The sequence below is a fragment of the Crocodylus porosus genome, unplaced genomic scaffold, assembly GCF_001723895.1.
Source record: "Crocodylus porosus isolate Cpor-Errol unplaced genomic scaffold, CroPor_comp1, whole genome shotgun sequence".
NCBI lineage: Eukaryota > Metazoa > Chordata > Crocodylia > Crocodylidae > Crocodylus > Crocodylus porosus.
In genome coordinates this window covers 27,381,672-27,408,325 of record NW_017728913.1, presented here as the reverse complement: position 1 = coordinate 27,408,325, position 26,654 = coordinate 27,381,672, and the positions used below count along the sequence as shown (strand labels likewise).

The following is a 26,654-nucleotide window of genomic DNA, read 5'->3' as shown; positions in this document are numbered from 1 at the left end:
CATTGAACACTTTCAAGAGCAAATTGGATGCTTATCTTGCTGGGATCCTATGACCCCAGCTGACTTCCTGCCCTTTGGGCAGGGGGCTGGACTTGATGATATTCCGAGGTCCCTTCCAGCCCTAATGTCTATGAAATGGCTGCTCCAGCTACCGCTCCTGGCAGCGATGACCAGCAGCCCGGGTTCCTGCTGGCCAACATACTGACTCTGCTTCCCCAACACACTGACCACTGACTGGCCCATGGCTGTCTGGACCCTTCTGGTTCCCTCATGCACAGCGACTGCCCGAGTACAGGGGCATGGCATGAGATTGGGAGCTGCAAGGCTGAGGCAATGCCCCACAGCACCTGCAGGCTTTGGACAGGCTGCTGCTGGGGCTGGGCTGCAGGCAGTCGGAGATGGCCCTGATAGCCAAAGGCTGCCTGAAGCAGGTCCTGGAGCCTGGCAGGCCTGACAGGAGCCTGCAGCACCCTCCAAGCCTGGAAAGAGTGGTCTGGCAGCTGTGCGGCTCTGCAGTGCCAGGCAGTGGTGCTGGAGTGTAGACAGGCTGGCACAGATAGCCTGTGGCCTGTCCAGGGGCACACAGGGGTCTAGAGTGGCCTCAGATCCCTGAATGTGTGCCTCAGGGGTCAAGATGCCTGCAAGCTTTTAAAGACCTGAGGCAGAGGTTGCCATAGAGGCAGCCCAGCCCTGGGGCAGGAGAGGCTCCCAGCCTGGAGCCCTGGGTCTAGCCTCAGGCCAGCCCCCCAGTGGTGGGGCTGACCCCAGTTGGCATCTACATGTGTTTCTGTACAATTGCAAGTAAATTTGCTACCTGTATTTGCAGGTAGCAAATTTACTCGTGATTAGTGTCAGTTACTTCACAGTAAGCGTGGGCATGTGTAGACACACACACACTGTGCAGTAAACTATGCTACTATGAAGTAAAGTGTCTCATGATGGAAGTCCATTTCCTGGATCAGCAAAGTTTCTCTGCACTTTCTCCAGCTTCAATTCATTGCACTTAAATATGGTTAACCAGAAATATACATGAAATGTCAGCTGAAGTCTCATCAGTGCCTGCTGCAATGTGAGCCTTGTACAATGGCACTTATGTTTCTCAGTCTGCACTGGAAATAAAAGTATTACCCAAGACATCCTGATGAACAACTAGTTTAACATAATTTCTAGTTATTTGCCAGTCCTTAAGTCCATGGCCTTAAACTTTGTACTCTTGAATTTTATCCTGGTTTTATAACTCCAGTCCTGAAGATCAACCAGTTCTTTTAATATGGTATGTATCTTTCTCTATGTTGACAAAGCCTCCCAGACTTTGTCTCAATGGCAAATTTCATTTCAAAATTTCCTTTTTGTGCCAACATCATTAATGGAAAATTTTAAATAAGATTGGCCTCAAGAGCAATACTTGAAGAATTTCACTGGTAATCTTCCACAGTTTCTGTTTATTCTTTCAGCCAAACATGTTGTTCTGGGCCAGTTCTTGACCCACTTTAAACTTTATGCACTTGGTGACCATCATTTGTCTCTTAACTATGGTAATGATTTCCCATGTAGCACCATATCAGAGGCTTTACTTAAGTCTGGTTCCATGAGATCTATTATATTTCCTTTGTCTAGAAAAATCACTTCTTTCATCAAAGCATGCTATTACATTATTTTGAGAAGAATCACTTTTTGTAAATCCATGTTGCATTTTATCCTACGTTCTATTTATCTCAATGACATTATTCTTTCCTGCAAAATTCATTATTCATTCTAAAATCTTGCACTGTATTGGGGTCACACTAATGAAACTAAAACTGCCCAGATAAGCCTCTTCTCAGGATCTGTATTTGTCGAGGGGAATAAAGTGCTTTTCTGAGAACTGCCTGCAGTGAGTGTGGTTCTGGGGGTGTGTGGAGGGGCTGGGTTCCAGGGCTGGCCATCCAGGTGGCCTACAGTGGGAAATTCAGGAGCAGGTGGTTGGCCAGTGCCTCTCATGACCAGTGCTCGGGCCTCTGCTGGTGGAGGCGTAGCTCACTTGGGGCCCGAGTTGGGGTGGGACTTCACTGTTGCTGCAGCCACAGCTGGAACTCCCAGTGCCATGTGTCCTCTGCCCAGACCTCATGGAACAGCTGCTCTGGGCCTCAGGGATGTTACAAGCACACAGGCTGTGAGGATGACCAGGGCACTTTGCAGGGCCCTGTGGAGCAGGGCAGAGCAGCGGCGATGTGGAGCTGGGTGGAGTGGGGGCTCTGCATCCAGCCACTCACTACCCCTCACTGCTTAGAATCAGCTAAATATGGTAGCTCCTTAATTTAAAACAATTGTGAGGAATGATACGATAACCCTTTTCTCCCTATAATGAAGACATTGCATCAAAAGGCAATTAAAAAAAACAAAACAATTAATTGGTAAATCACAGAATGGATTCAAACATGTGTACACGTATGCTGGGAGGGTTGTTTTTTGGTATTTTTACTTTTTTCACCCATAAAATCCTACACTTTTGAACATCTTTGTAGGTTTGCAAGTGATTCCTGTTTATTCCCATGCTTACAAAAATAGATTATCTTTAAACTGTTTGAGCCGTGAGTTGACAGATTTTCAAAAATGTAATTTTATAGGAACATATGAAAGCTGATTTATTGGCACAATAGGATTAGTTCAGGCTGAAGATTTATGCCCTGCATTACTACCAAATGGAAATGCTGTGTGGGATCTCAATTTTCTCTTTGCTTGCTGTATTCTCTTTTGAAAGCTTAAATTTAAGCAGGGTTTTAGCAACATGACTTGGATTGCTTTTTAGTTGGATTGCACAGATAAAACAATGCCTTTTAGGACTGCTGAATTCACAGAAGTCATGAAGGGGTGCTTTGAGTCTAAGGAAAAGTGCCTCAAGTCTAAAAAGTTCATTATGTATGTTTACGTAATTGTAAAAGTAAAAGTAAAAAGTATCAAGTAAAAGTAAAAAAGTAAAAATGAAAAGACCCTTTCCGTTAGGGAGAAAGTCTTTTCATTTTTACAAAAAAAAAATAAAAAAATTAGAACGTATACTATTTAGCTGGTAACAGAAGGAAAGTCTGCAGGAACAGGTAGTGTGGAATCCCTAAATTATTTTTTCATCTAGTTGGATTACATTTCCCTCTAGTAGATAAAACTGAGGATGCTTCAAAAATTACATAACTTCTTTGATATACAGCACTTGGATTACTGTGCACAAGTGCTCAATGAAACCAGCATATTGTTAGTGCTAGCCACATTAAATGATAGCTTAAAAACAAAACAAACACACAAAAACAAACAAACAAACAAACCAAAAATCACTCCACATGAGCTCCACAAGATCATCTGAACATTGATCAGTTCAGGAAGGCTCAACTTTCTGCTTATCCACAAATACCTTCAGATGAGAGAACAAGTGTCTTTTTAAATGACTACTCCTTACTCACTACAGCAGCATTATCTTTTTTATACTAAGAAATGTCAGAGAACCAAGTCTAAAAAGTTCATGATGTATGTTTACGTAATTGTCATAGAAACACTTTTCTATCTTTCTTTCTCTTTTTAAATTAAAAGCCACCTAAGAGGTTGAGTTTTAGCTCAATTAACTTGACTATGTTGGAATATGCATAATGCAGTGGGAGTTTGAACCACGTTTTCCATTAATAATGGAAGCAGTTATGTTCATATTGTAATAAAAGTGTACTCCTAAATATCCTATAGCCACAAATAACCAACAGAAAAGAGTCAGAAGGATGCAGATTCTGAAGTCAGGAGTTCCTCAAAAAGACCCTGTCAATAATTCCTTTTCTTTTAATCTAATCAGGGTGAAATACAAACAGAAAGATAGTAGGGCTATGCAAAGCTTTGGGTACGGATTCAACTCAGAGGAGATTCGGCAATCAAATCTCCAAATCCAAATCAAATTAGGGGACCAATTAAAAGGTCTGAACTGATTTGAAGCTCTTTGAATTGATTTGGAAAAGATTCAGAGAGCTTTGGCAATCCAGGCAGTCCCTGCTCACTGCAGCAGGGACCTGGACCTGGACTCCGTGCTGGTAAGCAGGGGGCAAGGGAGGAGTGGGGAGAAGAACATGGGGGGGACCCCTGCCCAGCCCCAGCAACAACAGTGACCACAGTGAACATTTTGAGAGAGCAATTTGGGAAGCCCCTAGTCATCCTCCCTCATATCAAAGAAAAACATCATGGAGTGGTGGGTGAGGGGTGATCGCCCAGAAAGTGAGGGCTGCAGGGACTCTTTAAATAAAAGCCCCCACTCACCAGCTGCTGCCAGGTGTAGGGGCAATCCCCACTACCTCCCACTGCCCCATGCTGCATGGGGGCTCTGCCATGAGTCCCCCAACCCCTGTCCACTCTTCTACCACCCCCATGGCTGCCCTGCCTGGCCCTTTAAAAAAAAAAAAAAAGGCAAAAAACAAAAACAAATAAACCTCGAACTCTGCACCAACAGCTGCAGTCACCTCAGGGCTTCTGGCAGAGCCCCCCATGCAGTGTAGGGCAGTGGGAGGCAGCAGGGATCACACCCCACCACCAGGCAGGAGCCAGTAAGCCTTTTTGGGGGGTTTTTTAAGGGCCAGAAGCTTGAGTGGGTGGGGCAGCCATGGGGGAGCTGAGAGAGTGGGCAGGGGTTGTGGGTCTCATGGAAGAGCCCCCCCACGCAGCATGGGACAGTAGGGATCGCCACCCTCAACATGGCAGCAGCTGGTAAGTGCAGGCTTTTTTTTCCAAAGAGCCAGGAGTTGTGACGGGCAGGGCAGCCATTGAGAGCAGGCAGGAGACAGGGCCTGTGTGATTCAGAGATTGGCAGCATCTGAATCTCCAAATCAGATTAGGCTGAATCAATTCTGGACAGTAATTTGAATCACTGTCCCCCAAATTGGCCCAATCCAAATCTGAAGCAAATACTAGCCACTTTGCACAGGTTTCAAAGCTAGGTGTCATTAATTTTTTGGAAAAGCCTATAGTTCCTCTGTATCCTTTTCAGTAAACCTACACTATACAGGCTGAACAAACGGGGAGAACAAAATAATGTACATCCCCACAAAATGGCATTATCTGTAGTTGCTAAGTTTTTGCCCAATCCATTGAACTTTTATGAAGGAACCACATAAAAAAAAGCTTCATTTATACTCTGTAAGGTCTTGGCAGCATCAAGAAAGCCTTAGATTCACAAGTACTGAAGGTGATTAACAGTATGAAGATGTACACATAAATTTTAATTATTCAAATTTCTATTTATTAGGAGTTGGCAGGATGTGATCCCTTACTTTATAAGTGGCATTTAAAAGAAAACAAACCCAAAAAAACACACCCAAACTACCTCAAAACCCCAAACAGCTCCTCACACACATGCAGAACTAGCCTAATTCTTCTAATTAAGTCAGTTTAAGGGAATTGGGTTATCAATAAGGGTCAGATCCACATCATGGATTATTCATATTATACAACTCTGAGCCAAAATCCAGTTTTTCCACTATATATGCTAATTGAAACTGTCCAGTGTAACACCCTAATACAACTCTGTTACTAAACCAAAAATAAATAGATAATGATTATGAACAGAGGATGAAAATGCTAAGATCACACCTACACATAATACAACGATATGAACAATCCTATCAGTTAGATATGGAAGGTGAATGACCACATAAACACCTCTAGCCTTGAAATGGAAGGTGCACAATATATTTTAATGTTGGTCTATATATCATAAGGCTTGTGTAGGTTTGAAAGTTGTTTATGATTAAGGCAGGATGCAAATTTGATTGAAGAAGCTATTCCCAAATAACTCCATGTATGGAACCTTCAATTCTAGAATGAGAGTGCCTTGTTTCTTTTGAGATCAATCTACCTTAATGACTCTGATTCCAGAACAGGAATGTCATATGAAGTTAATCATAAATAATCTTATGTGTAGACAGGACCATTTTCCTGCAACCAGTCTTCTCATAATAAATGCCCTAAGGATAATCAGCATAGAGAAGCACGTCCTTAAGGATGTTTGACATCTGTCACATCTTGTTACTCCGAGACAGATTTGGCAGGCCAATTAAAGTTAAGTAGTCTGTGATCAATTTAAGTCACAGATAGTTTCTCTTCAGATGTCCTCCTGAATCTCTTATAGGTTAATGAGTTACGGTTAATAGTGAGACTAAGGAGTTTATTGTAAATGTTTTCACTGAATGAACTGTTGTATGGGCACAACTACACATGGCCATACAGCACCTTTGTTACTGCACTGTCATTTAGTACTTCTTTTTGGAAGTACTAAAAAATGGCACACTAACAGCCCATATTGCACTGTACTGGCTGCACTGTTATTTTGGTGGCTATATTGCCGTAGCAACATGCTATAACGAAGGAGTGTGTAGTTATGGTGATGTAGCAGTGGCCTCATGGTTTTTGCTAGTGGATGCTATGGTGCATAGCATCTTGTGTAGACACACCCTATATCCACAAATTTGCTACTAACCTTACTGTAATAGAGCAAAGAAGTGATGAACAAGGACTTGCTAATAGTGTGACTCTTGTTGTCAAGCTAAATACGTGCTTGAAAAAAATTCTGAAATTACTTATGTCCAGGAGAGGCAACAAAATAATCATGCCACCAGGCCAGATTGTGATGCCTTTATTCCACAAGTAGACATATTTGTGGAATAAGTTGATACTGACTCCAGTAAAACTGCTCACAGAGCCAAATACTATCCCACGTGGCTAAGGATATCAGACTATGGCCCATAATCCAATGAAATAACAGCCAAACTAATAAGAGTTCTGTGCTTGGAGCTAGGACATCAGTAAAGAACAAAAGTAGTAGTCCTTTCTTATCTATGGCAGAACATTTGAAAGAGAAACTGGTTAGAAATACTGCAAGTAGGATGATCATGATATGCCCTGCTTGAGGCTTATAAGACATTTTTGCTTTCCAGAAGGGCCTGTTACTACAAGGGACCTCTTGTAATATAGTTGTACTCTTTACATGCTCCAAGAAGTAGAATGTTATGGGAGGAGCAGAGAGCGTCTCTAAAGCATTAACTCCCACAGATACCTGGATATCCACTGGGATTTAATTTTTCCCAGCTTTGTCCGCTATCAAACCTGAAAATTCCCGGGTTTAATGCAAATTCATGCATGGGGTGTATTTAGAATAGTATGACATTTGTCATTTTCTGGAAGTTTCAGCACATTTTTGTTATTGATATGCTGGATGGGGTTAACCCTAGGAGCCAGAGGTAAAATGTTACCACCACTTCAAAAAGGAAAATTGTAGTGGTCCCCTTGGCTGAAGATTAACTGTTATTAATTATAATCTGTTTATATCTACCCTGCCTTCTGCTTGACTTCAGACTTAACACAGATAACTACCTCCCTCCCTCCCAAATTGTAATAAAACAGCAAGTGTTTTCAAGATGTTTTTGCACAGTAAAAAGGACCATCAAAGGACCACCCCACTCTAACATATACTGAACAATGAACTCCTACATCTCAGTAAACTCAATATTTTTCAGAAACAAAATACAAGCCTTTTCAGTGAAATGGACTCATTAGTAGTGGTTTTGTTTATGGTTATGAGAACATGTTTGTGTCTAAATATGTAAAAAATAATAATTAAAGAAAGACGATCCAGGCAGGCCCTGGAAAGGAAAGAGCGAACTGTCTGTAAAAAAAATATATATTGACAGTTTAAGTTGGAACTGTAATGGAGTAAAGATCTCTCATAAACTCGGTCTGCTTGTATCATTTCAATCACAGATCATATAATTAAGAGCATTAAGAATTTGCTAATTGGAATCTGAGAAGAAACCTGTCATTTGATTTCAAAGCTCCACTGAGATTATCTGAGCAAGTGGTTAAGGCAAAATGTAGTTAAATTCAATAAAAGATATCACCGTAAGAAATCTTTGCCTCTTGTATAATTTCTGGATCATTGCACCTACATCACTCTTACGTTACAAGCATGTTATGAAGAGAAGTTATACTCTGAAATGCTCTCTGGTAAAGGCCAGTGTCCAAGTGCTCTCTCTCAGGTCAGGCAGTGAAAACTGCATCCAACACATACAAGGATCATTAATGCCAAAAAACATCAATAAGACACAATAAGAATCAACTGACCACATCTTGGAGTTTGTGACCTTTTTGCCAGATCAAATTTGTGCAAAAGATCCCACAATGTTGAAAGTGATGAAGGTTCTTGGAAAGAGCCCAAAACTGCTAAACCACTCAGCTGTGCCTCCATCTTGGCCTGGAAAGATCCTTGGATGAGTAAACTTGGCTCACTGCACACACACAGAAGCAGCTAACTCCCCCTAAACTCTCCTGTGATTCAATTCCCTGTGGTAAGCACATGAATTCTGTATAAGTTCCCAGTTCTTTAGATGAGAAAAAGCAATAGCACCAAACAGTCTTTTCGCTATAGCCCTTATTAGAGCCTGGGAAGTGGAATACCTGGGTTCTAGCCCTCTTACATTTGAACCTGCTTCTTAAGATAGGATCCTAACCACCAGGCTCAGGGCATCCCTCTATCCTTCTTGCTGAAGCTGGACCCCTAAGCAATGACTACTGATGCATAAAATAGCTTTGGGATAAAAGTGTATCTTTCTCCAAAAAGACTCCTCACCTAACCAGATCAAATGGCAAAGTTTTTACTTGCTCTTCTTTGCCCATGGAAAACTGTACTCTTGGATGTCCAGTAAGAATCTTTAAAAGGAAGTTTCAGCAGGTCTTTCTAGCCCATGTACTTCCATGGGAAATGGGCAATGTGGCCGTTCCACCATTATGCACCTCCCTGTGTGGAATAACACTCCTGAGGCAAAACACATACTTCTGGTTACAGTGACATCAAATATTTAGACATCTTGTAGAGGCGGAATAGGATCTGAGCCAAAGCAAAAACTACAGGCAAGGTCTGGCAAGTAGGCTATGGTGATACCCTATTTGAACAAAGGATATCAAACTTAGAAGATCAGAAGAATATTGAAGTTCCAGGAGAACAGGTAATATTTTGAAGAAAGAGAAGCAAGTTTTTAGATGACAGTTGTACAAAGGTAATCAAAAGATGCAAAGAGTATGAATAGTATAACTTCAAAAGCTCTTCAGGTACGCTTGAGAAGATGACAACACTGTCAATATTTGAAGCACATTGAGTGGGAAATCCTTCCTTCTCAAGTCTTAAACATCCCTGTGGCAGGGTACCTCTCCCAGGGTGGCAGTGAAGACTCTGGAGTCCCTGAATCCCTCACTTTCTGGGCAATCACCCACCACACCATGATGTTTTTCTTTGATATGAGGGAGGATGACCAGGTGCTTCCCAAATTGTTCTCTCAAAATGGTTACTATGGTTACTACCTAGTTGCATGGCTCTGTTCCACCCTTACACCATGCCCCATGTCTCACATATGGCATCCTTATTTCTGTTGACTTCACTTAGCTGCCACCTCTGGGGCTTCTAGTCCCACAGTCAGCCCCTCAATCTGGGCTCTTGACCCCACCCTGGGTCCCTAAGAAGCTCCTCCTCCCCTTAGTTCATCCCCAAACCTCCAGATGGCTTTTGGTATTATCTTCCAGGTTGATCTTCTGAAGCTGTAGCCATCCTGCTGAGGTGGTATTCGCTCAGCAGGCTCCAAGATATTACTGCCAACTTCTCTCAGGGTCTGGGCTTATGCGTGCTCTAAGGCCAGGCCTCCTCTTGAGTCAGGTAACTCTCCCCATTGGGCTTAGTCTCACCTGCTGGCTCCCTCAGTCAGCTGACTCCCAATTAGCTGTGACTCACACCTGCCAGCGGCTTCACAGACTGCCTGACCTCTGAAAGTGACAGGCATCCCAAATGCCCTAGCATAATCCCAAGGGAACTTTTGAATTTCAGACAGATATTTCGGGTTCCAGGATATGGTGACAAAGCAGTTAAAATATTTAATTGCAGCCCCAGAAGCCAAAGTTCAAGCCTTGATCTAAAGGTAGTCAACCAAGCTGTGAATGGTCACCTGCTCATTCAGATGGTGATATCAAAATTAGTTAGATATAATGCTAATAAGTCATTAATAGTAGGCTTTTAATCTTTCCTCCCCCCCTCCCACATAGGCATCTGGTAGAGGAGGTACGGGGGGGGCATGTGCCCCCCCCCGAGATGGGTTGCTATTGTTGGCTTCTGCGGGAGGTTGCCACTTGCCCTCCACCCACTGCCGGCTGTGGGAGGTTGCTGATGCCGCCACACACAGACTGTGCCCCCGCCCCAGTCTCAGGAGGCACCAGTCACCCATGCCCCACACCCCTTCATCCCCAGGCCCGAAAATCATTTTGTTCTCTCAGTTAAGCTTGCCTTCCTGTTATGCTCCTTAAGAGACCTACCACGAGCAGACTTAGTCTTATAAGTTTATGGTCTTTTTGCTCATGTGGCCCTCCTGAGGAGTCTTGAAGATCTTGTTAGGTGAACAAGATCCCTCATCACGTAAATCATTGTTTGGTTACTGTCCACCTTGTATCCAGTTTGCAAAAAAAAAAACCCCAAAAAACACAACACTTTTTATTACTCAGTTGCCATCTTTAGTAGGGATAAGTAGGGATCTATCATACAATCTTACATCTTTGATTTTCCAACACTGGTGATTTCCAGAAAAATCTCCATAGCAACTTATATGGTTCCTGCCAGGAAGTGACTGAGCCAATACATTTCCAGACATAATGAGGCAGAGAGACCACAGGCTTTACAGAGACAGGTTTCCCAAGCCATCACATAAGTATAGGTGATGGAAAAGAAGGAATCTGTGGCACAAGATTCCTGCATTGTTGGCTTTGCTCATAATAAATACCAGCAACAAAAACTGTGAAGAAAGTTGTGTTTTACCCTATGATTTCACCAACAGTTAACAGTATGCGAATCAGTATGACAGTTAACTTATGCATTGGGTCACTGGCTTCTAAACAAATATCACTTTTTAATAATGGGCAAAGTTTGTCTCTAAAATATCACTATAGAATACAATCTGAGCTAATTTCTTAAGAACTTATAATTGAAGTGAGACTTCTTTTGTTTCTTTTTCTATTCCTTGATTAAAATTACCTGCGACCGCCTTCTCCAAGCCATTCTTCAGTAGCTGCCTCCAGTTCTGCTTTTCTTCTCTGATAACACAGCCCCCATTACATCTTTTATTATAGGAATCATAATTTCCCCAGAAATTGGTCCAACTAAACACTGAGAGTCCTAGTCTTAGCCTTCCACCTAAACTCCTAAACAGCTTCCTTCCATCCCTCTTGCTGGCTCAAGTAGCCTCACTTCCAGCTCTCCTCTCCCCAACCTTCAGAACAGAACTGTTCAATTTATGGCAGGGAAGAGGTCTGCCCTACATAAATGCTGTCACTTGGCTCCTACCTTAGTTAACTTCCTTGATGAAATCGAGCAGGAGCAGTGCAAGGGAAGACATTGCTTCCATGCAAAGATGATGGGAAGCAGCTGTCCTATATACCTGCTCTGAAACCTTACCCCACTAGCAGCAACTCCAGCAAGCAATTATTGCAGCGCAAAAACTCCTGCATGCAATAGAGGAATTGAAACCAGCTGAGCCAAGGGCCCTGAAATTGAGAACAACATGCCACCAAAACTTCCTCAACTTGAGAGTACAGCTGGTCAAAAAAAAAGGACAGTTTCGCAGATACTTTAACAATTTTACCATTTGGTTCAGAACAAATCAAGAACTTTTACCACTTATCATTAAAAACATAGTGAGAGATCAGATGAAGAATTACACAGTGGTCACAAAAGATGTAGAAAAACAGGTAAGGATTTCTAAGTGTGATATCTTTTATTGGACCAACTATGTAGTTGGGATAAAGTTAGGCAAGCTATCAAATGCAAGACATTCTTCTTTGGGTCTCTGGTCATGTCTGGACAATCACAACTACAGCATCCTCTTACATGACTATAACATGAAAAACTAGGTTTAAGTCCTGTTCCAAATAAGATTAACAGGAGGATTCAAACCATTTGCCTATCCAATTTAGCAGCACAGGGCTATTTTGACCTGCATCACCTTTTCTATGACCAGAAATTCCATCCTAAACCTTATCCCAGTAATCCTCCCAGCAATTTTTTTAGATTCTGATCATAAATAACATTTCAAATCTTAATGTTTTAGGCCTGCAGAAACATAAATGCATTTATTTTAACTATCATCAGTATAGGAATTTAATGTAGCATATATTAAGGATTATATTAGGGAGCATATATTAAGACATTTAGAGCAACACTTGTATCTAACAAGTACAATATAACTAATTGCTATCAATAGTAATACGATGAATTAAAATCAGTACTTTAAATTTGACATTATTGTGATAGTAATAGATCTGACAGTAATACTATAAATATGTGGACTAAAAGGTCATTATTATGTTGAATAAGATGCTTGTCCCTGTCAAAATGCAGTTATACTATTTCTGTTCAGTGGTATAAGCTTAGAGCAGTTCTTTGTAGTGAGGATATTCCATGTGAAATTAAACTGTTATGGCATTTGGGATCCTGCCAGCTTTGCAGGGATAAATGTATAAAGGCACATTTCCAAAATGTAGCTTTCATTGTACACTTGCAGATCACCTGCTCCCATGCTTTAGGGATGCTATCACTTGAACCAGATGATCAAATTTACATGCAAACAAATGAATTATCTTCTAACATTCTGCCAGGTCTAGTTTCAAATACCATTAAAAATCCAGTTAATATCGTCATCCAGATACTAAGCAGGAATTTAGATTTGTTGGATTTTAATTTAAACAAAATATTATTTACTCACTGTGGCATTTCAATATGAGAAGCGCATGACACTGAAAATATCACTGGTAATAGCAAGTTAAAGCATTATGGAAAATCCATTTTACAAAGTATAATTTATTTTGATATAAACCATGATAAATTTTAGCTGAAACCCCTGCAAAGACCTTATTCAAGAAAATACTTGAGGGTTCAGTGCCCTTGGATATTGTTGGCAGAGGCACCATTCTTGAGATCTCAGAGTCTGATGTGCTTGAAACTGGCACTGGGAAGTGCCCACTGGGCGTTTTTTGGAGTTACTTTCAGGAGCCCTGTAGTATAGACTTACCCTATGAAGCCAGACTCTGAAAAAGTATCTGGATAATGCTTATACCTAAAACTAGAAAACACATGGGATCCAAAATGGCAGACTGATAACTGCCCACTAGGTAACAATGCATTCAAACCTCCAGCATTACAGTGGGCAGTTACCCATTTATCTATTTTATAAATAAGATAATAGAGATTGTATAATATATCAGGAAGAAATGGGATAAGAAATTGCTATTGGGCGTTCACCCTGCTGAGCGGCTTGGGAGGAGAACAATGGTAACACAGCAGCACGGCCTCCAGTGTGCCAGCTGGATACTGCTCCTATCATATGTTCCACACCTGTGTAAACTAAGGGACCATGCAGGCGTTACACTTAGATCAATCTAACCAGATTTAGGTCAGTCTAAGTGCTGATCTGTACAGACATTCAGGGGGTTAGATCGGGCAAAAAAAACCCCATGACTGGCCTGTTCTGACTTAGTTCATCTGAGGACGTGAACTAAGTTAGATCAGGCATAAGTTAGCTGGAACTACTGAACATCGTATGCCTGCTGACTTCCTCACCCCTAGACAGACAACTCCTCTCTCCCACAGACTTGCCAACCCTCCCCCAACTCTCTGGAACCTACCAGCTCCCCCACTCCTCCCTGCAGACCCTCTGGTTCCTGCATTACACCTTGTGCCTTTAGGCTGATGGGTGGCAATTCCAGTTCCCACATTCCAGATTCATCATTGTCCTTTGCACTAATTGGCACACTCAGGAGAAGGGCCCAGAACTGTATGGTCATGAAGAAAGAACTAATTGCCTGTGTTATCATTACACAAAGGAAGTGTCGATACTCCTCATGACTGAGGACTGAGGCATGCTAACATCAGTTTATGAAACTGTTCTACAGCTGCCATGTACGAAAGCAAAACATATGAATATCCAGAACTGTAAATCAGAACAGTTTTTGGAAGCTGGAGGACTTTTAGTTGTAAAAGGGCAAAAAATATCTTATTGACTTAAGTCTGCTTGACGATAGTCCTTGTTTTGTCTTTGGAGTAAATTACAGGCATTTAAAAGTTGGCCTTAGATGGCACTTTAAACTTCCTTGCCATACATAAGAGAAAAGTGCTGGGTTTTCTGAACTAAGTGGGGAGGAGCCAAATCACAGTTTCCTCATTTCCCTACTAATTTGATGTTTGTGTAGGCTGTGAAAGCAACTGCCTTCCTGAGTGAAACCCTGGCATGGGAGGAAGGTGATACAGGATGTAGGTTTGTTAATACAGCCAATTAATCTACGATGTGAAAGCCAGAAAGAAAGGAGCAGGCTATGTCTCCTGTATTTGAGATCATCGCTGTTACCTACTAAAGTAGGAAATATAATCATGCTGGAACAATTGGACAATGATTCTCATTATAAGGAAAATTCAAGAGAGGAGCAAAATACACATCTAAAAATCATTTTTCATTTCATGATAACATATGGTCAGTATTAAATTATCTGCTGCATTCTTTGAAAAGATGCAAATAGACATACTCCTGAAAATATGCCTGTTCAGTAAATTAGAGTTGTAGTTAGAACAACCTATTAATCAAGAGAAAATAGTGTGCCTCATGTATACCTGCATTTTTCAAAGGGTAATTAAAAACTAAGCACACTATTGGATGTGGAAATAATTATAAAATGCCAAAGCCTAAATCCTCAGAATACTGAGAAACCTAACACTTATTTAGATGCCTAACTTCCCATGATTTCAATGGCATCTAAATTCCACTGAGGATCTGGGCACAAGTTCCAGTGAGACAGTCAACATTTTGGCATACTGTGAAAATGTATCATTGGATACATCAGCATAATGGATCAGAAGCAGAAAGACTTTAGAAAGGTTTGAGCATGGTACATTTTCCTACTTGCAATTGTTCATACAACATGTAATAATACATTCATATAGATTGTCTCAGGTTTGTCATAACTTAGACAGCACATCCCACCCCACTTTCCTTGTTTGGTTGTGAGCTGTATCTCCAGTGAGCCCACCTACAACGGAGGTGAGGTGGTGAGATTAGGAGCTCCTGCTCACCAGAATGGGGTCTGCCTAGAGCCCCTGCTTTTGGACATCTCCAGAGCCTGCTGCTGTCTGGTCTTCCCCTCCCTTTCCCCATTGCCTCTGAATTCAGCAGCTGGGGAAAGGAGGAGACAAGCAGCAGTGGCAGTGAAGATCTGCTTCTGCTTTCATGGAGCGAAGAGCAGGAGTGCACTGGAGCTGAAAGCAGGGACTCTGGACAGACTCTTCACCAGCAAACTCATAGAATCACAGCACATGTGAACCTCCCAGTAGGAGCTATGCTGATGTGCTAGTGAATCCCTTTGACTGTGTGACAGTTTACAATGAGATCTCTTCACTGCTCATGTTCAACACAGCCAAAGGGGGCATAACACCCCTGTCCTAGATTCACCCATGTCTAAGGGAAAAGGCTGCATTAACAAGGAACTTCCAGGCTAGGAACAGAAATTACACATAAACTGGCATAAGTGATCATAAGACAGCCCAAATCTGCAGCACAATAGAAGCTCAGTGAACATAAGCCACTTTCAAAATGACCAAATTTAAGACAAACTTGAGTGGATGTAGTATCAGACTTAACTGATTTAGGTTAAATAGGTTTATTGAATTTCTGTCCCAGATCCCCTCCAGATTCAAGTTAACTTACAACCCCCAACTTCCCAAGATGCTTTGCACTTCCCCTGCAACCCCCTTCCCCCATTCTCCCCCCACCCAGGGTGGGCAGGTTAAGGTTTACCCAAGCTGTCTGCTTCATCCGAGCACGTAGACATGCTCTAGAGTCCCCCAGCAGCTGACCTGAGCCACTGCAGGCATGTGTCTGCATTTCTAGAATCAAAAGTAAATGTCTGTTCACTTGCTTATCAGTTCAATCTAAGCAGTTTAAACTAACTTGCAAAGATTGAACTGATTCATTCTTGGGCTTTTTGGCTGTCTGTACTTAGTCCCAGTAATGTTTCTGCAATGACCTTGGCAATGTAGGGGTTAAGTCCTAACCGAATCACAAACCCACCACCCCAGTTCCAAGTTATTTATGTGGTGGAAATGTAACAGGATTTACCCCTATGTGGGAATAACGGGACAGAAGTTTTGTGTACTTTATCAGTTATGGAAATTAGGAGCTACAGAAACGTGTTATTTAGTAATCCTCTTAAAGGAAAACAAATCAATGCTGGCAGTTTAATTCTGTTCTCTGTGTTTGCATAAAACAACTCTACTTGTTTAAAGCATTTTAAGCCTTATGCTCACACTGTGTAATTATAAGCTGAGAACAATGAGCACTCATTTGTCCTTCATGTAGCCGTAGCTGAAAGTATCATTTCTTGTACATCTTTTGATATCTGAAAAAGAGTGGCAGCTTTATTTTTAGTATTTCAGAGGAGGTAACTGAATGTTCTTGCAGTGCAATTGAGATAGTTTATGTTCATGTTAAAGGCTAAAAACAAGTTAAACTGACACCTATAAGTTTATCAGGGGTGACCAGCAGTTTCTGGGAGAACACTTGTTCACCAGAGTACCCCAAGGGATGACGAGGTCGAACGGTTATAAACTACTGCAAGACCATTTCAGGCTGGACATAAGGAAGAATTTCTTTACTGTCCAAGCACCCAAGGTCTGGAATAGCCTGCCATTGGAGGTAGTTCAAGCACCTACATTAAACACCTTCAAGAGCAAATTGGATGCTTATCTTGCTGATATCCTATGACCCCAGCTGACTTCCTGCCCTTTGGGCAGGGGGCTGGACTCGATGAATTCTCGAGGTCCCTTCCAGCCCTAATGTCTATGAAATCTATGAAATCAACAGATTTAGGAGAGCTTCTGAGAAAATTGACATTTAGCATACTGGACTGTAGTCTATAACCAATTCATTATTTTACTTCCCTACATGAACACATAGGGTAGGCCACTGGCCTTGAATTTTGGTTCAGGGAAACCACAGCTATTGTGGCCACACCCTGAAGGTGTACAAGTCATGACCATGATTCCACTCTACCTTCTTTTTTTTCTGCGGGAAAAGCAATACTCCCAGACACACTATCAGAAAACTCCCTTTACTCTGAAGAATTGTACACTGGCCAGAAAAAAAAGAGTGGGATTCTGTCACTCTTTTCTCTCACTTTTATCATTGCTGAACACTTCCCTTGAATTAGAAATACCATGGAAATAAAGGAAGAAGCTATACTGCTCCGACCTTTCACTCAATGACAGGTGGTCATTTGTGTAAATATGGTTTGATTTTGTCACAAAAGGCTTCTTCACACATGCTGCAAATATGTTTGAGCTCTATTCTCCAACTCATTCAGTGAGCAATTTTTGAATGATAGCATGGTCAGTTAAAATATGTAGGCCCTCACAATATAGTTGTAGTGAAAATTTACTTTGTGTGTCTACCCAAATGCAATGTCACAGGTATATATTTGTACTGGAAAAAAATTAAATCTAATTTCTTGCACAGTTCATGAGGCTCAACCAGTTCTTTTCTTCTTGCGTAGTCAAACTCCTGAACAGTATCTCACAGCAGCAATTATTGAACCTTTTGATAAGGAGTGGGTATTAGGGAATAAATGTTTTACACTGTCAGTGAAATTTGACCAACCTTAATCATACTGGGTACGTCTATACTTTGACTGATGTACCATAGTTACTGCGTAGTAAGTTTAGCACTTGCATGACCAAGTACTAAATCAGTGCTCAGTAACTGGTGCTATTATGCAGTAGTGCCAGTGCACAGCTTGGTAGTGATACTAACCGCACAGTAGCCTAATAATACTGCACAATAGCATATTAGCATAGGTTTTGCTCAGCATGCTACTGTACAGTCTTATTAGGTTACTGCGCAGTTATCGTCTCATGCAGAGACACCCACTGAGTAGTACAAATGTTCCCAGTAGTAACAATATTCTGTTATGTAACACTCCAAAGAACTTCTTTACTTACAATAATTTAATATAAATAACGCAGGAATTTGAACAGATGTGCAGATGCTATAAAACTCTTCAAAACTGAACCTATGCCAAACTGTCTTAATGATTTAAACAAATATAAGCCTACAATATTTTTGCCATTTAAATGATCTAATAATAAAATTGAGTAGCTGGTGAATTCCTTTATTCTTTAGATTAATTCCTTTTTTAAAGTTATTTTTCCTTCTTTTCTTAGTCAAAGACACAAAAATATACTACAATGAAGTCACATTACTTTGCTCAAATCTCCTGCTTTTACATCTTTACAAGCCAATAACCAGAGCTTTCTTGCTTATTTAAACTATGTTTTGGACAATAGTCTCATTTTTAGTGGAGCCTGGTCCATCCCAGAACCAAAGAAAAAAAACGTAGTTTTGTAAAGAAGAGGCAGAAACAACATTTTACACTTTTAAATTGTTAATTCTGTCAATGTTATTGTAAAGTGATGGAATGGAAGTCAAGTCAAATGTATAATCCTTTTCTCATTTTATTCTTGGGAAAGCTATGAGCAAGAGTTGTTATAGTACTATCATCAATGGGTGACTGACAGCATTGTCTTTAATGGAGAAAACAATTTTTATAGCCAATGTTGGATTAAGGCATAGGTACTATGGTCCGAAGGCCTAGTTCTTGGTGTTACATGATGAGATCTTATTTTTGGTTTTTATACATGTTTCTAGCTTGAGGACTGTGAGTAAAATTACTTGAGAAAATTGACCTACATCTTCTCAAAGTCATATAGGAAACCCATGGCAAAGCAGGAGATTTTCCCAGGGTCTCCCAGTTACTTGTGCCATCACCACTAAACTGTATTTCAGCTTTGAATCAGAGCCCTTTTCCTCAGGAACAGAATCTATTTAATCTGAAGATAGGAAGGTGGGGACTACTGCAAATCGCAAAAGATAAACATAAGAACCATGGAAACTTAGTTTTTTGTGCTGTTTTATCTTCCAGTTTTAACACAAGGAGTGGGAGAGCAACATGATAGAGGTAAAGTTCCAGTTTTCTCTCTGAAATATAGTACAACCATTATAACAACCCTGCATATATATGTATGTTGCTCTCCCACTCCTTGTGTTAGAACTGGAAGATAAAATAGCACAAAAAACCAAAGCTTCCATGGTTCTTATGCTTATCTTCTATATAATAATAATCTTACATATATATAATAATGAAAAAAAAATCTCTCTGTTGGGGTTGTTAAAAGTGTATGTATACACACATGGACACACACTTTTAACAATCCCAGCAGAAGGATTTTTTTCCCCATTATTATGGTGCAGCAAGTTGACTAAACTTTTTACAACAAACATCCTCTTTTGAGGACTTTGTCTTCCAACCCCATGGGAGTTCCTTATAGTGAGGGTGCACTGAGTATCTAAAGAATAACATTGTCTTCATAGAGCCCTAGTTATGATTTTCCCTGAAATGGGTTTTTACTACTACCTATTGTATCATTACTAATCAGTTACAAATAAGAACAGGCAATATGATCAGGGATGTATTTGGTAGCTGTTTTGGCCTAAGACAAAAAGAAATGCAAAACTCTAGAACTCTTGGTTCAGAGATGATACCTTTTATTAGATCAACTAAGAAATTGCAAAATGTTCTTTTGTGATTTCTTAGTTGGTCTAATAAAATCTCTAAACCAAGAGTTCTAGAGTTTTGCATTTCTTTTCAGGTAATATGATGGCATTACACTAAGTGGTTCTTTTGTTATCTCAAGCTACGCAGGAAAATAAAACAAAAAAACCAAAACCTCTTTCCTTCCCTGATAAAACTTTTCCTATTCTGTCTTTCCTTTAGGACTACAGAGTGAACATCTTTCTCCGACAGAGCTGGAATGATCCACGTCTTGCATATAGTGAATATCCAGACGACTCCTTGGACTTAGATCCCTCAATGTTGGATTCGATTTGGAAACCTGATTTGTTCTTTGCTAATGAAAAAGGTGCCAACTTTCATGAAGTTACAACAGACAACAAGTTATTACGAATTTTCAAAAATGGAAATGTTCTTTATTCTATCAGGTAAGTCTCTAATTAATATTTTTAAAGGTTTTTAATGTGCTTATAAGAGACATGAAAACTTGGAACCTGCAGTTGTTACTCATGTAGAACTACAAGTAAAAGTGCACTTTAATTGCTTAAGGTTATCATCATTATTAATTATTATTAGTATTAGTATTACCATAGCAACTACTTAACGCAAAAGTAATCAGGACATTTTATCCTATGCATAATATATGCTTATACTTAGTGTGAGAGAAAAGAAGCATTGTAAGCCCTATCTTAAAGGTGGGAAATTGAGACAAAGAATTATATAACTTGTCTACAGCATACTGGAAGGTTTTTGCAGAACTAGGAATGAAACCCAAATCTCATAAGCAGTATTGTTTGATAATGTCCATGAGTCTTTTCAAGTTTAACCCTTAATTCAACCCACACCCACAAATGATCAGGAGACCTGTACACAAGGGGTCAGGAGAGCAGGAATTAAGTTGTTAATATAATCCTACCCTAACAAAAATTTACCCTATAACTAAGCCCAACAGTCAGTCCTGCCTCATCTCTTGGGACTCCTCACAGATAAACCTTACCCATGCTGCTTTTAAACTAACCATTATCAGAACCACTCTTCTGAAGTTCCAGCCGGGGTTCTACGCTGTACCCTCACATGTATGTAAAGACTAGATGGCCACTCCTCTTCAAAGCCTACCAGATAGTAAAGGGTATATCAGGCTTAAGCTTATAAAAATGCCAGGTTGTCCCTGCTGTACATAAATGATATGTTGTAGCTGCTCTTAAATACAAACAGGTGTAATACATCATAACAGTCTGCCACAGAACAGGGGTGGCCAAACTGCAGCATGGGTGCCAGAAGTGGCACAGGCAGCCTCTGAGCATGGCACATGAAAGATCACAGAAGGGACAGGCAGCACAGCAGATAGGGCAAGAAGCAGAAAGCAAAACAGTAATTGAGTAGGTAGCACAGGGAACCAGAAAGCAGAGCAGTGGATTGGGAACAGGAAGGGGTTTGGACCAGCAATGCACGTGCTTAGGGTTAAATTGTGGTCTGCCAAATTTACACAGGTGTGTCTATATGTGCTATCTACACATAAAATACTGTGCAGTAAGCTTACCCTGGGACCGTGTCAACATGTGCACTCCACGATTGGAGGAGGGGCCCAACAGCAGGCAGCCACCAGGGCAGGGGATGATAGCCTAGCCTAGGGGTGGGCAAAATGGCAGATCCAACCAGCAGCCAGACTCCATTTCCCAGCAGCTCCAGTCCCCATGGCTGGAGCTGGTCTCCATGGAGACCCCAGTTCCACTGGCATAGCATAAGCCTAGGGTTGCCATGGAGATTGGCCCCAGCTGTCATAGCAGGCCATGTGGCAGAGTAGGACAGGGGGCTGCTCCAGAGCCACTGGGATCTTGTGGCAGGGGGCAGCTTGGTCTGGGGCCAGGGTAGAGCCGTGATCTGCTGCCTGCATGCTTCAGGCAGGGGCGTGCAGGCAGCAGATTGTGGCTCTGCTCTGGCTCAGGACCACACTGTCACCACTGTAAGCAGCTGAGGCAGAGCTGCAATCTGCTGCCTGCACACCCCTGCCCAAAGCATGCAGGTGACAGATTGCGGATCTGCCCAGGCCCTGGACCAAGCTGCCCTCACCACAAGATCCCAGCAGCTCTGAAGCAATCACCTTCCTTACTAGCTGCTGGGGCTGGTCTCCATGGCAACCCCAGTCTTGTGCTATCACAGGGCAGTGGCCAGGGTCTCCATGGAGACGGGCCCCAGTCATGCAAGCAGGGACTGATGAGTCACAGGCTTGACTTCGCACACCCCATCCTAGCTCCAGCTCTGATCAGTCATTTGGAGCAGGGGGGTTAGGAAGCAGGAGGCTGCCCGGGGGAAGGGACAGTTCTCTCACCCCCTATCTCCTAGGCTGACTGGGAACAATTTAGTCCCAGTCAGCTGTCTACCTGTGTGCTACCTGGTAGTAGAAAACCACCCATTAACCTATTTTACTGTGCAGTAGCTACTGAACACAGTTACATAGTGGTGTTTTACTGCACAGTAGGTTAATCTGCTGTGCAGTAGAGTATCTTGTACAGACATGCCCAGAGTGGCTCACATGTTGCTCATAGGAGGAAGTACCAGGAGATAAAGATACTAACTTTTATATATTGTAAATCTTTGATAATCTGGAAATACCTAATGCATTAAACATAATGACAAAATCAAGTTATTGTAATAAGCACGTTACTCTTGCTTCTTTCATCTGTCCTTCCCATGTATCCTCTAACACTATTGCAGCAGCCAATATTCTCATAAACGCTGAGTTCTAGGAAAGAAGTGCTTTGTACTGTTTGAAAAGTAGGCTTCAGAGGAACAAGGTACATGTCATTGGTCTTATCTCTAACAGTTCCCAGGCATTACTAGCTGGAACTGAAGTATTTCACAAATTAAGAAGAGAAGTTCATGGGCGACTGGTGCCTCCCGAGTCTGGGGGGGCACCCCCAGTTGCTGATTTCCAACTGGGGTGGGGGATAGGGTTCCTCCAAGCCTGGAACCACCAGCAGCAAAACTGGCAAATGCTTCTGCCAGCACTTCTAGTTTCACGGCTGGCACTTCCAGGGGGTGCACGGCCAATCTCAGGGGGTGCACATGCACCCGCATGCACCCCTATGTGTTGCCAATGTAGAAGTTAATGATAAAGCATTTCAAAGAAGTTATGGAGGTTGACTCTCCTTTAAATTATAGTTTTTGGTACAGTTTATGGTATTTTCACTATCTGGACAAAAAATCCAGTCCACTTGACAATTTTTTAAATACACGCTGACATATGAAACAGGGTTATATTTTTACATTAATTTATCAAGCTAGGCCTACAAAACTGCAATTTTGAGAAAGCTGTTATAAATACTATAATAAAGAAGACATACAAAGCGCATCTCTGATTCAGTATTTCATCTTGCATGCTTATAGGGAATTGAATTACATGGGACATTTGGCTCTGATGGAGAGAAGCCAGGTACATATAAACTGATGAACTGCAAGAATGAACAAAAAATAATAGGCTTGTTTAAGCAGCAAAGGAAAAGTTCTAAGCAAGTCCCATTGCTCCCTCCTCCCAGGGCAACCAGGAAGAAACTTGTCAGGATTAGGCACATGGGAATTTTGGTTGATTTTTCCAGGATCACTTCATGTTCCAGTTCCTAATTATGTTAGGACAGCAACAGAACACCCTGCCCCCTCCTCCCCTCCAAGAGAACAGTTAGAAACAATGCTGAATGAATTGTCCCCATCATCTCTGACTTACATTTACATGCACTGACAGGATGGTTCCTGGAATCAGTTCAGATGCTACCACTAATCTGCCCTGTTCTCCTCTTGTAACATTCCCTTCAAACACATAGAACAGGGATCAGCAAGGATAATACTTGGCTATAAGGACCAAATACTAGTCCTGCTGAAGTCATAGGATATTTTTCTATTGACTTCAGTGGAATTTGGTTAGTGCAGGAGTGCTCAATCTCTAGCCGGTGGGCCAGGTCTAGTCTGCAGAACCCTGTCATCTGGCTTACAGGGTTCCCAATAGGTCCAGAAATTTGGTGAGAGAGAGCAATAGCAGCATTAATTGCTGCTCCCCTGCTGCCAAATTTCCAGATTGCAGGGAGCCCTGCAGGCTGGATAACATGGTCCTGTGGGGTGAAGCAGATCAGCACACAGCAAAATCAGGACATACAGAGTCAGGCTGGTGCACAGTCAGATCTGAGATGTGGGGCTGGGCTGCCATTCAGGCTTGGTCCTGCATGCAGGATTGCTTCTGTGGTCCAAACCCCCAAAGAATCCAGTGCACAGACTGACCTTCTGCCACTTATCCAGCCTGAAGGGCCTGAAGTTTGGGTGTCACTGGCCTAATGGAGTAGTTTACATAGGTTAACATGCATTCAACAAACTATTGTATTAAAGTTATGGAAGCAAGTTAGAATTGTACTCAAATGAAACTAAGTTAGGTCATACAGTCCTTCTTGTACCAGTTCAGTTATGCTTATTCTCCCATAACTGAATTTCAAATATTCTGGAGGAATAGCAGAGCCAGGCTATGAAAGTCACAAAATTGCATCATCAATATGTAGCTGAGCATTCAAATGAAACTGAGCCAGTTTTTCTTTTGATGAGTATAGATACAGTGGGTACATCTACAGTACCCACTGAGAGGCTATGTTGCCGTAGCGACAAGCTATGGTGATGTAGCATTAGCAGGCATGGACTGTGATGCTGATGCTACTGCACAGTAGGGTCAGAAATGCCCCTACTGCTGGGACTGCACAGCAAGTATTAAATGACTGTGCAATCATAGCTGTGCAGTTGGGGGCATGGAAATGCTGAAAAAGCCTCAAGTGTTGAGTTTTCTTGAATAAAACAATACCAAAGGGAGGGAAATCATAATTGTATATGAACAGTGTGCACAAGAAATGAATGACCCAGCTCCAGTTCCTATTCCAAGGAATATTTAATTTAAAAAAGTACTAAAATACTTGTTGTAGTGAGAAGTAGAACCAGACATCTCTGCTACCTGCTGAGTTTCCTACCCACTAAGGTATAATAAAGTCTTGTTTCCTCATATTCCTCAATCTTCTCATTCTGGCCTAATGAATACTTTAATTTCCACCCCAGCATATCCTTCTACCCATATAAGAGATACAGGTTCAAATCTCCTCAGGCAGAGTGGGGAATTGAATCTAAATGCTGTATCTCACATCCATTGAGCACTGGTTCCTCTTCTTGCCATAGTTTGTGTAGGACCTGATTCAGTAGCCAAAAGGTTATTGCACAAGGAATAATCAAGGTATGCTCTCTACGACTTAATGTTCCTGCAATTAGAGAAACTGCTTATACTGGCATGGTGTGCACACACACCCATGTTATCATCATGCTGTGATTTACAGAAAGCACTCTGAAAACAAGACTATTTTCTTTTTCTGTACAGCTCTTCCTTTCTTAAATCTCTAATAAGTATCACCCTAAGGAAGAATCATGGCATTTTTTAAAATGTAAAAATAAAATAAATGCTTTTGTGTCTGTAACAAGAAATGTTATAGCAAGCACAAAATACAAAACACAATTTAAACCAAACATATTTCTTCAACATGAAAACTTAAAGCAACATTTTTAAGACCTTCATGTTGGCAATTTAAGCATATTATTTCAGGGAAATAATGGTAACATTACTTTGCTAGTGTGAATTTCAGCTAACATTTGTAATGTAATTCCTATTGGGGAGAGGGTCTTTGTAAATTGTAAAGTATTTCAAATTTCAAATGTCTGTGTAAAACAGAGTAATGTAAAACTGTATTTTGTTAGTACATTTCTTTAAAATCCCCATTGAGTTAGATAATATTGCTGTAAAAATAATGTTTTCTATAAGCTTCCAATTAATTTTGACTTCTGGTATTTTTTGGCATCATATTAAACAGGATTCTTAAAAGAAGTCCAAAAAAGGTGAATTTCAATCATATTCCCAACTGTTTCTTAACAATACATTGCATCATTTTCAATTACTACTGACTGCTGGTGTTCTAATAACCCTGTTTTATGTATGTCTATGTTATTTTTGTGATACATATTGAAAAACTTTTTGTTATTCTTTCAGGTTGACTTTAATACTATCCTGTCCAATGGATCTCAAAAATTTTCCAATGGATGTGCAAACTTGCATAATGCAGCTGGAAAGCTGTAAGTATGAATAAAGTATTCTCCTATAAATATTAATATACAGATGACATCACATGCTGATATAGAAAGGATAGTGGTGTAGGAAATACTGGGGGGGGGGGTTTGCAGAATAGTACTTCGTTAGTATTTTGTGCAATTATGGATACCATACCATATCCAGTACTGTATAAATAAAAAATGGGGAAGGATAGGCAGATTATGCCATCCTTATTTACATGAAATAGTTCCTTAATTCTGCAAGAACTCCCATTGAAATAAATGCTTCAGAAAAGTTATTAAGCTCCTAGGCAATATAAGTAAGAATGGCAAATTCTATTCCATTATTTGCTGAGTGTAATTTATTTTCCAGAACAGAATAGTTCTTTAGTTCCATAGCTCAACATTTGCAACCAAGTGCTTCACAAATTCACTCTAATTTCAACATGCCTGTTTTTCAGTTTGATAGCACCTTTTTCTAGAACTCTGTTTGCTTTTTCCAAATGTAGATTGTCTATATGTTGGCTTGATTTATTTACAAATATATTTGGATCAATGCAAATGGTAATAGACTATGCCTCTGTCTCAAGCCATTTAGTGGGTGCATCTCCACTTGACTGTGGAGTTGACTAATTAGTTCTTCAGTATAGTAAATTAATTCTGCCATAAAATAGTACTGTTGGGGACATACTATCTTACGGTGGAGTCCAGGAGCAGTTGACGCTGACTCAAACAGCTCTGGAGTTTATTGCGTTACCTTAAGTGAACATGTAGATGCACCCAGATGCACTCAATGAAGGTCAAACTGCTGCTTTGCAATACTCACACATAGGCAGGAAACATTATGA

General features: G+C 41.0%; 1 protein-coding gene across 1 annotated transcript in view; it reads left to right on the top strand.

Moving 5' to 3' along the window:
- The window catches only part of GLRA3 (glycine receptor alpha 3), a 99,421-nt gene that overhangs the window by 21,119 nt on the left and 51,648 nt on the right, over positions 1–26,654 (top strand). The window contains 2 exon segments of the mRNA XM_019534346.1: positions 19,894–20,117; positions 25,748–25,830. Coding sequence (XP_019389891.1) covers positions 19,894–20,117; positions 25,748–25,830 — 307 coding nt within the window.